General features: G+C 44.6%; 1 protein-coding gene across 2 annotated transcripts in view; it reads left to right on the top strand.

The window, feature by feature from the left end:
* Positions 1-298: 298 nt before the first annotated feature.
* ETV5 (ETS variant transcription factor 5) overlaps positions 299-17,799 on the top strand; it is a 64,305-nt gene continuing 46,804 nt past the window's right edge. The window contains exons 1-5 of one of the 2 annotated variants that reach the window (XM_063620467.1): positions 299-455; positions 3,433-3,551; positions 3,687-3,774; positions 3,904-3,951; positions 4,045-4,095. In XM_063620467.1, coding sequence (XP_063476537.1) covers positions 3,507-3,551; positions 3,687-3,774; positions 3,904-3,951; positions 4,045-4,095 — 232 coding nt within the window. In that variant the 5' untranslated portion in view covers positions 299-455; positions 3,433-3,506. Of the gene's footprint in view, positions 456-724; positions 939-3,432; positions 3,552-3,686; positions 3,775-3,903; positions 3,952-4,044; positions 4,096-17,799 lie in introns of those variants that run through there. The other variant, XM_063620466.1, reaches the window with a different exon arrangement.

The raw sequence follows: 17,799 nt of genomic DNA, 5'->3' as shown, positions 1-17,799 counted from the left end.
ACATTCATTATATAAACAAGCCTGTGCTGATTGGCCAATGGCCCCCGGTGCATAAATTATGTAAAACAGACCCCTGAGGGGGTGGAGAGAGATGTACCGCTGGCCAATGGGGGCCGGAGTTGATGGGGCGGCTTGGTTGGATTTGCCCGCAGACAGGGTAAACAAGAGGTGATGGACAGCCGCGGGAACGGCCTCTGGCCAATGGGAACAAGGCTGGGCTGAGGCCGCGGGCCAATGGTGGCGGGCGGAGCAGCGAACCGCGGGGGGCCGGGCCAGCGCTCCAGCCTGGTTGGCAGCTGCGGCGCAGAGTCCAGCCGCTGGTGCGCGGAGCGGTTCACCGTCTTCGGAGCGGTTCGGCCCAGCCTTTCGCCCAGGCGCCCAGGCCCGGTGCGCGCGTGCGTGAGCGCGCCTGCGCCGCCGGGGCCGCTGCAAGGGGAGGAGAGCCGCCGCCTCAGGTGAGGGGGCTTTGCGGGGGCAGGGAGGAGATCGGAAGGGGCGTCCGGCCACTGGTCCGACAGGCCCAGCCGGCTAGAGTTCACGGGCTGATTCAGAATCTTCAAAGTCGGGGTGCAGTACCTGGGGTGACCCCCCCCGGGTTGACCACCCCCTTCCCCCGCGGCCCGGTCCGGTTTGGTTCCTGGGAGGCGTCGGGCGGGTGCGGCTAACGGTTCCGGAGCGCGGGGAGAGCGGCTTTCCACACGTCGTGGGGGAGGCGCGCCGGAGCGCGTGTGCGGGGGCTCCCGAGTGGATGGGGCATCGCGGAGTTGCGAGGCTTTCACAGTCTCTGGAGATTCGAGAGCCCCGAGGGGACTTGGAGGCTCGCGAGAAGAGACGCTTGGCGGAGCTCCGCAGTTGGGAGGAGGGGGCGGGAAGCAGTTTGAGGGGAATGTCTGAGAGGCGCTCCCCCCCAGAGCACCGGGAGGGGGTAAATGACCCAGGCAAGTGCAGCCTGCGGGGGCGGGGGTCGACCAGGAACTTACGCAGGCCTTGCAAGTTTCAGGTGGTGGAAAGTGGACATCCAGTCGCCCTGCTCCCACCCAGCAGGCTGAGGGCGTCGGGCTGTGCGGCGACTCGAGAAAAATCGGGGCGCACCGGAACAGCGGCCTGGGGATGGTGGGGATAAGACGGGTGTGGAGGGGACAGCACCGAAAGATGCTGGAGCCTCGCGGCGGATTAGGATTCCGGCCGCATTTTCAGAGGGTGGAGAAAACTCGGGGGGAACCGAACTCCTGGTCGAGGAGGGGGTGCCAGGGAGAGATGTTGGGGGTGGGGGGATTGGAAGCGGTTGGTAGAGCCGGGCGCCGCACCTCGTTTTTATGAATGTGGGTGACTTTATGAATGAAGCGGGTTTCTTTCGTTGGCTCGCTGCTCCCTGCGCCTTTTTTTTTTCTTCCCTTTTTGTGAATGAAGCATTGAGCTTTCTTCCTAAAACGCTGGGGTGAGGGGCCTGCGTCGGAGGCTGGGCGTGCGTTGGAAATGGGGGCGGGGGCGCAGCTGAAGGAGTTTTCATGAATGGGGAAGGCTGGGAATTGGGTGGAAGTGTGTCTTGTTTTGTGAATGGGGCCCAGCGCTAGAGATCCAGTTACAGCCTCTACCTGATGTGGCGGCCGCGGCTCGCTCTCCCATTCATAAAACCGGGCCCGCTGCGCGCCACAGGGGAGGGGCCTGGATCGCGCCGTTGCGCTGTGCTAAAGTTTTCCTGGGGGCGCCCGGGGCGCGGGTGTTGGGGGGGCAAAGGAAGTGGTTTAAACTCCTGGATGAACTCGAGCCTTTCCTTCAGGCTTTTAAAAAAATTATACTTGGAATACAATTTTTCTAACCTGGAATGCCTCTTTTCGGTTCGTTTATGGCAGTTTATTTCTTTTAATTTTTTAGAATTTTTTTGCTCTTCCGGGTGAAGTATTTCATCATGAGACTGAAAAATATCTCCCCCTCCTGTCTCCTACTGGTTGTCCCCTTCCTCCTAACACATTCACAAAATGTCTAAGGCCACGATTTAATCTGACAGATTTTCCTAAGCGACAGAGCACTCTCTTTCATGCCCTTCAACTCACTGCTGAGGTTTCTCAGATTTTGTATACGGTTTGGTGGCATTTGAGAGGCATTATTCTGAACGTTTCTTGTGGTGTTTGGACGGGGCACGCAGGCAGGCTGGCGCGAGTGTTTTTCTAGGAAGTTATGAACTGTATGCTATTTTGCTCCTCTCTTTCCTTTGACTTTGAAAATATCTGATTCCTTGGGCCAAAGTGCTGAGGAGGATGCTGGCTGTGAAGGGTTTCCTTGTATCCTGCTCACTTATGAAAAATTTGATATGCTACACACAGTGTGAAAAACAAATTGGATGGAATTGCTCACCGGGGGAAAAGTTTCCTGTTTAAAATTGTGTATATGTTAAACAAAAGAAGTTGACCTTTAAGCATTTTGAATTGCTTAGAGCTGGAGTGAGTGAAATTAATGTTTTTCCACCTTTTGTTGACTTAACGGTGTTTTTATTTGGAGGATAAAAATGTTTAGGAAGATGGTACCTCCCTAAAATTGTTACTTTATTCCACTCACGTTAGGAGACGTTTTCTCCCTTCTAACCCCACCCTTTTCCCCAGACTCAACACTTACCAGTCCTGAAATGAGTTTCATTTGGGGGTGGGGGATATGTCTAGAAAAAAATGACTCCGCTCCAAGAAACAGCCTAAGTTTTAAAAGACCTTTGGTAGAGATGCATTGTACCACATGCAGTGGAATTAGTTTTTTTAATCCATTACTTTTCATAGACATTTTATTCTTTTAGAAGTTGGAGATGTCACAAATATCTTTGTAAGTAACCAGGGAGATATTTGTGACATTACAGATGCTACATCTATTTAGACCTCTTTTAAATAAAGAGTTGTGTGTGAAGATAAGTATACCTCTGATCAATGTATTCCAGGAACTATATATAGTGTTTTAACAGTGACCTACAAAATGCTTTTAGAAACACCATGTATGTCAGATCTTTAATTGCCAATAATTTGGAATACTTAAACCCAATTTCTCTGCTTCCTGACACTGTACTGTCAAAAATCAAATTATCTCTTTTTTAAAAACCCTACTACAAATGCCCTGGAGTATATGAGAGAATCTTGAAATCACCCTTTTATTTATTTTTTTATTTTTTTGGTAGAGGACAGACAGTAGCAAATCTGTAATTTTAATCATTTAAAAAAGAAAGAAAAAATGATGACTGGGTAAATGGATTTGGCACGGAGTACATCGTGTACCTCTGATACCATTAATCAAGCCCGGCATTGGTCTGTAAAGCTTGCACCTTGAGTAGGTTTTAAGTACTTCACAGAAGGGTAATAATTTTGCACAGGCCCTAAAAAAAAAAGGCAGTCTAAAATTGTTTCATTTCTTTTTTTCCCCCCTTAGTTAAAATCTCCCAAATTCATATTACAGGAGGATCCCTTTTCCCCCAGAAATTACTCAATGCTGAAACCTCTCAAAGTGGTATTAGAGACGCTGAAAGCACCATGGATGGGTTTTATGATCAGCAAGTCCCTTTTATGGTCCCAGGGGTAAGTTTATGTGGCTTTTGGTTTGTTTTGTCCTCCCTCTCCAATATGAATCTTTCCCCTGTTGGTTTAGTGAGTCGACCCCCTTTGGACCTCTTTACTACACTTGAGCCTTCACTTTCTGTTGGCCTCTTTCAGAAATCTCGATCTGAGGAATGTAGAGGGCGGCCTGTGATTGACAGAAAGAGGAAGTTTTTGGACACAGATCTGGCTCACGATTCTGAAGGTAGTAAAGCTTTCCCTGCCTATGTTGTGGCTTCCCTGCTCCCAGTGACAGTAGCGTGTAGATTCTTCCCTGTCTTCTCCCTAGCAAAAGAAACATCCTCATTCTGGGGTCTTCTGTTTTCAATTTCAGAGCTGTTTCAGGATCTCAGTCAACTTCAAGAGGCTTGGTTAGCTGAAGGCAAGTTTCATGGATGTCCTATTTTCCATATAAAACATTTTACTGTGCTTTTTAATAAAACTTAAAGGTCTAAAATAAAAATCTATTTTCCAGCACAAGTTCCTGATGATGAACAGTTTGTCCCAGATTTTCAGTCTGATAACTGTAAGTACCTTTCTGGTGATGGCACATTTGTTCTGAAATTGTTTGGTCTTGGATCATCCATGTCTAGAATATGCTTTTTTCAGCTATGGCCAGATTTAGACAGTAGTATGCATTTAGTTTCTTCTAATAATTCAGAATTAACCCTGAAAACTTTTATTTATTAATAAAATTATTTCTAAAGTATTTCTACTGTATTGCAGGTAAGACTTACTGAACATAATTTTATCCTAAATTTCTTTTTACCTTAAGAATATTGTAAAGCTGACTGGGCTCCGTGGCTCATGCCTATAATCCCAGGACTTTGGGAGGCTGAGGCGGGCGGATCACTTGAGGTCAGGCATTCAAGACCAGCCTGGCCAACATGGTGAAACCCCGTCTCTACTAAAAATACAAAAATTAGCCAGGCGTGGTGGTGGGTGCCTGTAATCGAAGCTACTCAGGAGGCTGAGGCAAGAGAATCACGTAAATCCAGAAGGTGGAGGTTGCAGTGAGCTGAGATGGCGTCACTCACTCCAGCCTGGGCAACAGAGAAAGGTTGCATCTCAAAAAAAAAAAAAAAAAAAAAGAATATTGCAAAGCTTTAAGCTCAAAATTATAAATTAACTGACATAGTATATTTGGTGTTGGGCCAAGCACCTATTAATCACACATTATTTTATGGCTTTTTGGGGGTTTGTTTTATAAATTAAGTCCTTGATGTGAATCATGAACCTGATATTTCTCTTTTTCTTAAAGGTGCAGACAATAGTTAATGGAAAACTCCAGTTAACTTTGGCTTCATCCAACATGTTGTCAATTTTGTCTCTACTCCCAAGCTGACAAGGGATGGTCACAGAGTGGCCTGATTTACTCTTACTTTTCGTGTAGTTGCTGTGGCTTTTCTCTTCAGGGAAGAGAAACTTTTTCTTAAAATGGCCACTAAGTGCTCGTTACTAGAGAGAAAATGCAGTGGGAAGCTCGAAAGATGGCTTTCAACACTGGCGGGGGCATGGTTACTCTGCACTTATCTTTTGGGGCTGTCCTCAACAGGTTTGGGAGCTTTTATGGTCTAGGCGGAGTTATCAAGGACAAAGCTGGCTGATGAAATTTGAGCAGCACAAGGCTGCTCTAGAGAGCATTAGTCACTGGCGAATGAGCAGGTTTAAGAGAGGCCTGGAGAAAATGCTGCCTCTCTTGAGAGTTGCATCATAGAGAAATTCATGTCTCTTAGTCATAGTTTATAATAGCAAGCACCTGAGCCATGCAAGGACTCCATTTCTCATTTTGGACCCACAGATTCTTCCCAGCTTTGTTTTATCTCTGGGTAGGTGGGTGTATGTGTGTAAAAATGCCACCGGATAGAGAGTATCTCAGGTCTCTCTCTAAGTAAAAAGTTGGGTATTCCAAATCTTTTAAATGTAAGAACAGAGATAGCAGCTAAACATTCCTTAATGATAGGCCTCATGTCCAAGGCACAATGCCATGAAACTGTAAAAGGGAATAAACTGTAACACACACATGCATGGTTACCTTAGCTTTGTCACAGCTTGCTGTGGATGTGTTCTATGGGAGAGTAAATGCATGTTAATTATTGCCCTTTGATTGCTTTCAAGTGATTGGGAAGCTTGCCACTGAAAGACTAAATAAAGATAACCCAAATTTGTGTGTGTGTGTGTGTGTGTGTGTGTGTGTGTTTGCAAGATGAAAGACAGGGTTTGTAATCCAACTTTGTTCTGTGTTGACAATTTGGCCCAGCCTTTCCAGTTCTTGCTCAGAGCAGCATAAACTGCAGTCTGTTTGGGAGGTGGCTTTCTTGGCAGAGGTTCTTTGAAATGCTTTTATGACACTTTTGTTTGTTTCTGTGTAACCCAAAAGAATTAAAAGGGAGATGAGATGGCTGCATTCAAATTGATTGCATGTGCTGAAGCAAGGGTATGTTCTTTGTCAGCAAGCAGGATTTATATTTGGAGAGATATTTATCTGTGGGAATAGGCTAAAGTGAAGAAATCAATAAATGTGTTTTGGCTCTTTAGAAATAATTTCTGCTCAGCAAATAGAATGTGCTAAGTTCTTTAATTAAAATTCCATACCTCAAGTGGAGGTAATTTGGGAGATGTTTCTGCTTACCAAGTATGATTTTTTTTTTACTTTGCTTACTTTTTGTTTTAACTGCTAAGGTTGAGCCTTTCTGTCTTTTAAGGATAAAAGAGATGGTTGACTAGCCTAGAAAAGGTCTTCTAATGATTCTTTCCCTCTGACTTTATTTCTTGAGGTAGAGCTTCAAGAAGGGATAGATTCAAATAGAATAACTTGCCTAAGAAGCGAGGCAAGAACACAAATGTGGGTGGTGCATCTTTGAGCCATTCATTCTTGCTTTTATGTTTGCCTGCAGTTCAGACTGACAGCCAGAAGCATGAGGAGGAGCTGGCAGAGCCCACAGCCGGCTGCATGCACTTACTTTTCCATGAGCACTTTCCACAGCCTCAAGTTCAGGACCAGCTTCACCCCAGTCATTTTCTGGAAGAGCCTGTGATATTTTTCAGGGGAGGGAAAAAAACTCATTCAAATTTAATGAAACCTTATGAGTTGGTTTGACTCACTTAACCAATGAATATAAGCCAAACTTAGATTTGCCAGGGGAAAGCAAACCTTTTTTTTTTTTTTTTTTTTTTTTTTTGAGACGGAGTCTCGCTCTGTCGCCCAGGCTGGAGTGCAGTGGCGCAATCTCGGCTCACTGCAAGCTCCGCCTCCCGGGTTCACGCCATTCTCCTGCCTCAGCCTCTCCGAGTAGCTGGGACTACAGGCGCCCGCCACCACGCCCGGCTAATTTTTTTGTATTTTTAGTAGAGACGGGGTTTCACCGTGGTCTCGATCTCCTGACCTCGTGATCCGCCCGCCTCGGCCTCCCAAAGTGCTGGGATTACAAGCGTGAGCCACCGCGCCCGGCCTTTTTTTTTTTTTTTTGAGAGAGAGAGAGTTTTGCTCTTGTCGCCCAGGCTAGAGTGCAATGGCGCAATCTTGGCTCACTCACTGGGATGCCCGCCTCCTGGGTTCGAGCAATTCTCCTGCCTCAGCCTCCCGAGTAGCTGGGATTACAGGCACCTGCCACCACGCCTGGCTAATTTTTGTATTTTCAGTAGAGACAGGGCTTCACCATGTTTGTCAGGCTGGTCTTGAACTCCTGACCTCAGGTGATCTGCCCACCTCAGCCTCCCAGAGTGCTGGAATTACAGGCGTAAGCCACTGTGCCCGGCCTGTAACAAATATTCTTACCAGTGGCCACTGGTAATACACTTTCCTATTAATAATGATTTGATAGTTTTCCATTGTGTATGTGTAAATTTATTGTATACATGAAAGAAAGAGAAATACTAAGAAATGTAGGTAATATTTTTATTTTGGAATGTCAGTTTTAAAGATTATGGCTTTTTTTTTTCTCTAAACACTAAAAGTTCAACTTCTAAAGAGATTATATTTCGTAAGTTTCTTAGAATTGGGTTTCCTGCCCATAGGGATACATCCTTAAGTCTGATTTGAGTGAATGAAACCATTGCTTTTCTACCTTATAGAAATGCCACGCTTACTTCTAGTTGTACAGATTTCACCTCTACCTCACACATATAGATAACAGTAAAGCATGGAGACTTTGAAAGGTCAAATTCAAGGGAATAGAAATCTATAGATCATAAGGATTCTACCAGTGGGCCTCATTGTCCCTTGGTCCTAAGAAGTAACCCCGAAGATCTCAGATTGCTTGAGTTGGATGTCCCTTGTAGAGACAGGCTTGCCCAGCCCCCTCCTTTCACAGCTATTCCCAAATAACTGGAGAGACTGACCAGTAGTGGGGGCAAATGGGAAGGGTTAGGTGAAGTAAGAGGAAGATGTATAAAATAATATTCTTAAAGAAGCTCTCACAAAGCTGCAGAGCCAGGGAGTGGTGGCATATTCAGGTGTATTCAGGGCTCTCCATTATTTCAGATACCTAGAGATGGCGTTCAGGAAAGCATCGAGGAGACCTCTGGCTGTCCAATTCAGCATTCACTTCCTTCTATGATCCTGAGAAAGTTACTCAATACCTTGATGCTTTGAGTTTTTCCATCTAGGATTTGGAAGAGAGAGAGTAATTATAAAAGAAAAAAAATTATAAAAAACTGACATATTTAGGCTCACACCTGTAACCTCAGTGCTTTAGGAGGCCAAGTCAGGAGGATCACTTGAGCCTAGGAGTTCGAGGTTACAGTTGCAGCGGGTAGTGATCACACCACTGTACCCCAGCCTAGGTACCAGAGCAAGACCCTATCTCTAAAAAACAAAAACAAAAAAAACTGCCATGTTTCCTAGAAGACACCTTTCGTGTGTATACAGATAAAACTGTGTACATATGTCGTATATATGAAGAAGTGTTTGTGCATGTGTATATATCTATATAAGTGTGTATGTAGCTAAATGTGTACCTTAACACATAGAGCTACTAAACCAGGGAATCTGGGTCAGTGCATAGATTTATGTACATCTTTACTACACATTTTCATAGAACTAACTATGCCATGGATAAGATTGGAACTCGAGTGTTTCAAAGTCGGGGTAAGGTGATTTTTTCTGAACTGACTGTTTGGGTACTTAAAGAGTATGTTACTAGATTTTAGCATATATAAATAGTTTTTTAAATATACATTTTGGGTCTGATTTTTAATTTCACTTATTAATTTCAGTTATGATATTGTAAATATATACCTGTTAGCATCTTGAATAACAAAGATACTTTATGCTGAGTAGAGAGCATGATAAAAATCTTATTTCAAAATCATGGCCTCCATACCAAATACAGCCTAGAGAATTGTTTTAAGATCCAAATGACCCCATTTTCCCCTTGAAGTGTTCTTTTTAGATCTGTGTTTCAAAAAGAATGGAACAACTGGAGGAAGTACAAGTAATTTCCTAAGGACCAGCTAATTAACTGATAAAATCGACTTTTCATAAATACATTGCAATAGACGGCTGGGGAAATAGGATTAACTGTTATGACAGCCCTTGAGCCTAAAACACATTGATTTTAATCCTGTTTCACGATGAGATTATTCAGCTGGATTTCTTTATTAATGTGTGAGGTTAGTACAGTAGAGGCAGTGCCTTTCCTTTGGAGAGGGTACATCATTTTGGTCTTTGGTCCTAGGTGTGGTGTAGCAAAACACCACGTTTTCTTGCGTGGGCCCCCTCTATTCGAAAGGATCATCCTAATGTCTTTTTGTTTGGCAAGGTAAGAAAGAAAACAGTGGGCACTTTAAAAATAAGAGGTTTGAGGGAAAACAAGGCCATTGGTTTATGCTTTTCAGGAGCCAGTAGTTCTGAAGGTAGAAAAGAATGCTGACGAAAGCGTGAGGAAAACATGGAGGAGAGATTCTTTGACTCCAGGTTTTACAGTGTTACTTTCTAAGTGTTGGTTAGTTTAGCCCAGTACTTACTGCTGGGAGGGTGCCAAATGAGTTGAAATCCTTCCTGTTTTGATAGCCTCAAAGATTCTTAGACTCAGTATTCTCAAGTACCCAAGACCTACAGTACCCATTTACTTAAAGGAGCCATCTGTTTTACAAAATCTGCTTTCATTTACCTTTAATTCAGTTAGGCTTATTTAAAACTGAATTTTTCTCTTACCCTTCTGTGTCTCTGTGCTGTTAGTCGTCTAACAAAACCCAGTAGGCTTACCAGTCCTTTGTATTTGGTGAGAAAGACTTGGGATGGGGAGTTACATCTGTGTCAAGATCACTTGTGTAGGTGCCAGAAGTAACAAAATCCTGGCATCCATGAAGAAATTACCATTTATCCCCTCCTCTTTCAGCAGTCTTCAGTTTTACAAGAGTAAGACATGGGTAGCATAATGAAGCCGAAAATTTGTACTGTCTCCCATTTCTACCATCTAGTAGTATCATTGTTTTAATTTCAGCCCTACAAAAAAATGTTTCTTGGTGGTGGGGTGGGGTGTGTGATTCTCTGCCGAGAAACTGTTCCCTCCACACATTTCTTGGGTTTTAGTAGTGGTAAAGTACATCCAGCCTCAGAGGCTGACAGCCCCCTCTCGGGCATACGGCTGCCCTTGAGACAGCTTGGGCCCCATCTGTGCCCTGGCACACAGTGCTTCTCCACTTGGAATCCAAGGAGCTCAGAGGCTTGTCATGTTGCAGCTCCCAGCTCTTGGACAAGTGCCAGGCATGCTGATGCCATTACCGGATTAGGTTGCTTTTTTAAAAATTCATTTTGTGAACTCATCAAGCTCATTTAACAGAGGCTTTGGTCGTCAGTTTCTATCATTGTCCTATCCCTCTAGGCTTGGCTTAAAGGAGTGGCAAGATACCAGGCCCCTAGTATGTGCCCACACTAGTTAGAGTGTGTATGTATAAATTGTAACCATAATGTAAGTACACCTTTGGGCCTGGCAGGCAAATGACAGTGGGTTAGCAACTCAGATGTTAAAGGGAAAAGAATTCCCCGTAAGAGGACTCTGCATAGAAAATAAAGAGGGCTCCCTTGTTTAAAAAGAAAGAAGCATCTAGGGGAAAATTGAAGCAGAGTGCAAGATTCCAGGGAGCAGGATAAGATCTAGTTATTAAAAGGCCAGGAGTTTGAGGCTGATCTGAACAGCCGAGGCATGGAATGGGGATTCTGTGGTCAGAAGGACTTCAGAGAAATGCTTCCAGTGGCACTGAGTTCACTGGAGGGGACATGAGGGCAGGCAGTGAGAAGAAGTATACATAAGACATTTGAAAAAAGCCAAATATGTGATAAAAAAAAAAAAGGAAACCATGAGCTAAAATTTATCTCCTGGATTTGCTTTTCATAAAGAAGTATGCTTTTCCTTGAAATAAAGTCTGGTTGTCAGACCGGCTCCATCCGCTTTCCCTCAGGGTGACTATTGAAGGTTTGGAAAAAATGTCTAAGAAACGAAACCAGTCCCTCAGGGTGATTATTGAAGGTTTGGAAAAAATATCTAAGAAACGAAACCAGTTTTTTTGCCTTGTACTTTGCAAAGTCTCGGCGTAGATTTCACCCTCCAACCTTAGATCTCCACATTCTTCCCTTTTGATGTCTCATGAGCATTCAGGAGGGTATTCCGAACTCTTCAGGCTGGACCCAAAGCCAAAAAAGGAACTGTGAAATTGTCTTAATAGGTAGCTTGTCCCCTCCTCTGCGGCCAGAAAATCTGGTAGTGTCTCCAGAGCCCTCCTCCCCTGGGGAGGAAGCCGGGTGGCTCCCGGTGTAGCTACCAGCAGTGAATGGGAAGGAAAGTCTGGAGAGGCAGGCTTCCAGAGAGAGCTGCCCCCTAATGCAAACCAGCTCACCCTGGGGCAGGAGAAATACCACTCAAGTCTGTTTCTCGCAGCTGGTAGCTACAGCCAGATTCTGAACCGAGGGGCACATGATAATTTTTCTTTTGCCTTTCCCCTTTTGCCAGAGGGCACTTTCTGACCTTACTTCTAGCGGACTTTTGCACACCCTGGCAGATTTCCACAAGGGTCTTGGCCATTTGAATCCTAGGAAGGGTGCACAGCAGGCAAGATCCCCTGCTGTGTCTGAATTTCTTACATAAACACAGCGTACTGGGCGAGCAAGCGTCCCTGCGGCGACAGCTGGGCGCTGAACACTATTAGGTCTGCCCCAGCTAGCAGAGCTGCAGATTCCCCCTCTTGCCTGAATGGAGCATTCCAAATTGGTTGTGAATGGAGGGCGGGGCTCACTTGCAGACTTTTTCAATGAATAACCAGACCCCATTGTGCAGCCCGTGGAAAAACAACCAACTCAAACAACACTGGGACTGTTAGAAATATGCTTGTGATTGGCAGCTTGGAGAGCCTCCAAAATTAGTTTCCTTTGGCTTCCCTGCTGCTCCCTGTTCTCCAAGCCTGGGCTTAATGGGGTTTGAGTTTTCTTTTAAGTGCTCACTTTTAACCCTTAAACTGCCAGGCTGATGGCCTGGGATTCTGGGGAAGAGCTGCTGCTGACCCACAAAGCCAGTGAAGCCCACTCCCCTTTCTTTGTCTCTCATTTTAGACTGTAGCTGTCTAAAGGGAGTGATAATAGAGGAGAGGGTGGTTTAGCTTCCTCTGGAGGGGGAGGTGTTGAGACTTGATCTGAGACTGTTACCCTTTTATCTCCTTCCCGTGAGGTTGTAGCTTTAGCTCCCCATTGAGGATTCCTGCCTGCTCTTCTCTGACCTCCCCTCTACTCCAGGCCTGAATAGCCCAGGTGTTTGCCTGCCACAACACAGACACTTCTTGCTTAGGCTTACAGTTTTAACACGGGGGGAGACAAAGTTATAGTTTCTCTACTCCTTTGCCTTCACTCCTGTTTAATTTTCCACTGTGGTCAGATAAGTATTTTTTAAACAACCGTACTCAAACTCTGGTACTGAGCAATGGGGGAACCTCACTATGGCTGTAAACCCTTCCACTGGACACTAATCAAATGCATTGCCTCCCAAAATGAACATCCTTGGAAGTACCAGAAAAACCCAGCCTCTAAGCAACCCCCAAACCAAAGTAGCCTCATCATGCCAAAACTAGGCCAGGTTTTAAGGGTGCACGTGCCTCAAAATAGCATCCACCCTCGATTGATTGATTGATTGATTGGCCAAGGGGGTGGGATGGGGGTGGTCTTGCTGTGTTGCCCAGGCTGGTCTAGAACTCCTGTGGTCTGGAACTCCTGGCCTCAAGCAGTCCTCCCACATAGCTGGGATTACAGGTTTGAGCCACCACACCCAGCTGCTTCCACACTTAAACATCCTCCAACATCTTATCCGGTAGCTCACCGGCAGCTCACAGACACACATCCAATGTGCTCTGTGGGATAGCCCAGGGATGTATCATGAGCATAAAAAGGACAATCAGTTAAAAGGCAAAACAAAACTTAATAGTAATGATCCAGAGCAACTTCCTCAGGATTTTAAAGAGCTCTTCTTAGTTCCTACTCTTCATCCTCACAACCTTAACAAGGCAGTTTGCACTTGTGTTTTGCCTCAAGGATTTTTTTCCCTTGCTGTAAATTGGCCTTGCAAGCATGCCTTCCCTTCTCTATTAAAAAAAGAACAGGCCTGGGCAGATTGTCCTTTTGTGAGAGAGTTTGAAACCTCTCAGTAGGTAACCCTAGATATCAGCTGTGTAGGAGGTTGCTGATATGTGTGTTTCTCCAGAGGGGCTGAGAAGGACTTCGCTTACATAAACACTTTCAGCTGAGTGCCTGGAAATGCTTTGTAATGGCCTGCAAGAGCACTTAATGAGGGTCTTTTACACTTTTCCCATAGAAAAGGTAGAATAGAAGAGGGAGGGATGTCTCTTTCACATGGTCACCCACAGTAAAGGCCAGATCCTGGAGCCTACCCCTAGTTTCCTCATCTGAATTTTAATAGAGAATAACTGAGGGGGGATAACTTTGCTGTGCTGAGGGGTATCTTGACTCAGAAAATTTCTGCTTCTCCTCAACTCCCTCTTCATTTTTTTTCTTCCCCAGCAGCCATGGAATTTTATGTCTTGCGGAAGAAGGTGGAAACAGCATAGGGTTTTGGGAGGTATTTAGTATTTTGACAACTAATAATCATAGTCCCTGCTTCCCCATTTTTATTCCTATTGAAACAGGAAACAAATCACGTTTCTTAGGCTCCAAGTGTCTGCAGAAGCAGAGGAGCCCCGTCACGTGTTTATGTCCCGCCCCGGCCACAGCGCCTGCTCTGCACACTGTGGACACCTGGCACATACAGCCGCACACCACCGCATTCCCTACCACATGCCCTTCCCATCCCAGCTGCCCCAGCCTCCAGCTGGTGGGGAAGTAACACTGTAAAGGGTCTCAAACCCAGAGTTCTGAGTCCTTGGGATGACCTTCTAGATAAACAGAACAAAAGCTAGTTAGGGCTATTTCTCATTTTCTGTTTCCTCTTTTAAACACATACACTAGCCAAGTGTTGCTAGGCTGCATTTAGACTTTGAGCAGCTAATGCTGTGTTTCCCAGTAAGACTGCATGTGCTAGAGAGCAAGTCACAGTTTAGGCACCCTTGACGTACTTGCTGAGCTTCTGCTTTTAGGAGAAGTGGGGCTATAGATAGAAGGGAATGGTTCTGGGGGAAGAAACTCATTTCCCTAGGGTTTGGATTTTCTCCTGTCAGATTTTAAGGATGAATTTTCAACTTGAAATTAAAGATAAGATTTTCCACAGTGCTTAAATCCTATTTCAAGTACTGTTAACATTTCACTTTAGTGCCAGTGTAGATGAGAATTATGTAAGTTGGGAGTAAATTATAGAAGGGATGTTAAAGCTTAAGGTTTAGTTTTGCAATTTTTTTTCCTTTCAGGAAAAATGTCCTGTTTCCCCTTATCCTGATTGCGTGATCCACTGTGAGCAGCCCTTCATGATAAAATCCACTGTGGTTGATGTAAGGTCACAGTAGAGGAAGCCTCCCTGTCATCTCTAATGAGTTGGGAGAACAAGGGTTTCCTTAGACCTCTTTCTCAATCTTGAAAATAAAACTAATAGTTGTCTATCATATTTCTACAGGTTGAGTATTAAAATTCTTTGAACAGCTAAGCTGCCCAAGGAAAGTAGTAAAACACTGGTTCCGATAATGCTCAGATCCTCCTTTGGTGTAATCCGGCCAGTCCCTCACATTTGTGTGCCGCTGGTCTCTTAAGCATGAAAGTAACCAACATGCCAGCTCTGTGGCTCTAGGTCTAAAAGAACCCAGCCTATGGTAGTCGAAAGGGGGCAGTGCATTAGAAGTCAGAAGAACCTCTTGTTTTTATCTTGACTCTCCTGGAGTCAGTTCTGTACTCACAAGCATGTTACTTGACTGTTAAATGCTTTGGTTTCTCCACATCCCACAAGTTCTGAGATGCGACACTCTTACACAATTAGAAATATTCATCCTGTACAAAATATTTTTAATGGAAGAGCCCTGTATATGCTAACACTTGAGCCCTGCCTCAATCAAAGTTGGTCTAATTCTTTTCTCGTCTCCTAACCTTTAATTTCTAACACTTAAATTCAAGGCATCTAGGTTTCCATTTTTGGAGTTCTAAAGTAACAATCTTAAATTGTTAGGCTAAATGAGTCCTTTGGAGAAAGGGAACTGTACAAATCCAAGCTGTTTCAAGAAAAATGCTGAAGTGTAGAAAGAATATGAACTTAAAGGAAGTAAATCTGAAACTAGTTCATCTGGGTCAAAAAAAAATCACTCTACTAACATTGGCATTCAGTTTTCTTCCTTATTTGATAACAGAGGTTTTCTGTTTGGAAATGACTGTCTGAAAGAGGCAATTTTGTCCCGAGAATAAGATGCAACTATTCAGTGATAGATAATCATTCTTACCCACAGGTCACCATCTATGAATCAGGACATTGCTGATTTAGTACTCTACACCCATGGATGGAAGGCTCTCCTCCCATCCATGACCACTTCTTTTGGGAGGAGGAGCAGTGACGAAGCATTAATACAAAGAATTTCTTTCCTTGTATTTTAGCCAGAGTTAGAATAGAAACCTTTACAAATCACCCATGTCATTCACTGATAGAAGTGAAGAAAGGACAAGACCAGTATCCCAAAAGCCAGCCCTCCTAGTTGATGACCAAAGGCATGCCTTGCCAACTTCTCTACCCTTGCAAACTTGCGTCACCTTTGATGACTCTTTGACTCCAGAGGCCTGCAACAGGTCCATTGCCTTGAGCTCTTCCCTGGGCCTTCTCAGACTTTGGAGAGTGGGAGCAGCTTTCAGCCTCATGCAGCAGAAAAGGTAGACAGTGTTCAGGACCACATTTGCTCTTCCTAGCCAAAGCTATTGCCCCACCCCATCTTTCCCCCTGTCTGTCCTTGAGGACCTGGGTGTCATCTTAGACTCATTTCTTCTCCCTGGAAGGAGTAAAGAGGTAGGGCAAGTCTTGAGCTCCCCCTGGAGTTTGGAGTGCCCCCCACACTTTGGCCGGTCAGCCTGAGTTGTACTGTCCAACCTGTGGGTTACAATTATATGTTAGACAGTAACCTCCCAAGCTGACTTCCATGGGCAGAATTTAGTTTTTGTCTTCTAACCAATTGTATTTCAGTTGGGGATTTGATTGCCAGATACCCTGTGCTGGTTCTGGTCTCTAGCTGCTACCATTGCTGTAAGCGGCCATGGAAAACGGGGGGATGGGAGGGAGGCAATTGTTTGCTGAATGTTGCAATCATTGAGCCAGGCTTAGCAGAAGCAAACCTTTAAACCACCTCCCCTTCCCCCAGGTTATATGAAGCCACTAGATAATATAAACCTTACAGTTCAAATAATGAGATTTTTAACAGTGTGAGAATGCTCGCAACTAAAGCCCTTTTCTGTAAAGTGTAACCTCCTTGTCAAGTCATTCCCCCTTCCCACAAAGAAATTAAAGTTCCTTTGTAAGTATAAAATCACCATTTTCATCTTTCCCTGCTTTTACCCCTAGCCAGACGGGCTTTGTTCTGGGGGGTCTACTAGAAGCTGCAACCTGGGGGTCCCCTAAGCTGGAATTGCTGATATGCTGGATTTCTCCATTGTTGAATCTATCCTGTATCTCATATAGCCCACATTCCAGGGAGCAGTAAGGGCATAAAATGTCATAACACTGGTCTTATACAAACACTTGACTCTCCAGAACTCTGCAAGATCTTGTCTTCAAAGCACCAATTCTATATACAGCCAGCATTTCCCCCAGAGAAAGCAATGTTCTACAAGCCCAGTACATGATACGTGTCACAACCTAGACCCATGTTGCTATCGTCAGCTCAAGTGCATAGCAGAGACTTAGGGTTATCTGAGGTAAACAAGCAATGGAGGAGAGACTTACAGAGAATGGCCTCATGGTCTTAACTGCTTCTCAGTACCAGTTCTCTCATCTATTTTAAAACCCAGGTTTGAGGCTGGGTGCAGCAGCTCAAGTCTATAATCCCAACACTTTGAGGGGCTGAGACTAGAGGATCACATGAGGCCAGGAGATTGAGACCAGCCTGGGCAACATACTGAGACCCCGTCTCTTAAAAAATTTAGCTGGATGTGGTGGCAGGTGCCTGTGGTCCCACCTACTCAGGAGGCTGAGGCAAAAAGCTTGCTTGAGCCCAGAAGTTGAGACTACAGTGAGCTATGATTGCGCCATTGCTCTCTAGCCTGGGTCACAGAGCAAGACCCTATCTCTAAAACAAACAAACAAACAAACAAAAAGGGGTAAAATGAAACCCAGGTGGGGAAAATTTTATCAATAACTCTTAATTCCTGTATTCTGGGAGAAATTCCACTGTCTTTGCAGGCAACCTCTTAGAGATATTTCAGATACTATTGTCTACTAATGCTATTTATACATTTTCAAAGTTGGTTCAAGTTCTTTTCTAAGCTCCTTTTCTTCCCTTTAGTTTCTAATTGTTATACTCAAGGCCTTTGGATTTCCATTTTCAGAATTCTAGAGTAATCTTCCAGTGTCCCTAATATTTGTGTTTCTGCCACCACACTTAGTTCCTAAGTGAGAGTGGGCTTTCTGGAGATAGTCTCTATGCTGTCTTTCAAGCCAGGTGCCTAGCATTTTTCAACATGGCACTCACCAACAAAATTCCTCGGCTTGCATTTCAAAAATCTTCCCCAAAAGGTCTTGGCTCTTGAATTTCCAGACTTGATACAACCTCATCTACTCTCATGAGCAAGAAAGGTGTCTCCTTCCCTCACTTCCTTTCCCACTGTGGCAAGACT

This window comes from Symphalangus syndactylus, chromosome 17, assembly GCF_028878055.3.
Source record: "Symphalangus syndactylus isolate Jambi chromosome 17, NHGRI_mSymSyn1-v2.1_pri, whole genome shotgun sequence".
Classification (NCBI taxonomy): Eukaryota; Metazoa; Chordata; class Mammalia; order Primates; family Hylobatidae; genus Symphalangus; species Symphalangus syndactylus.
This window is presented reverse-complemented; position numbering and strand designations above follow the sequence as displayed.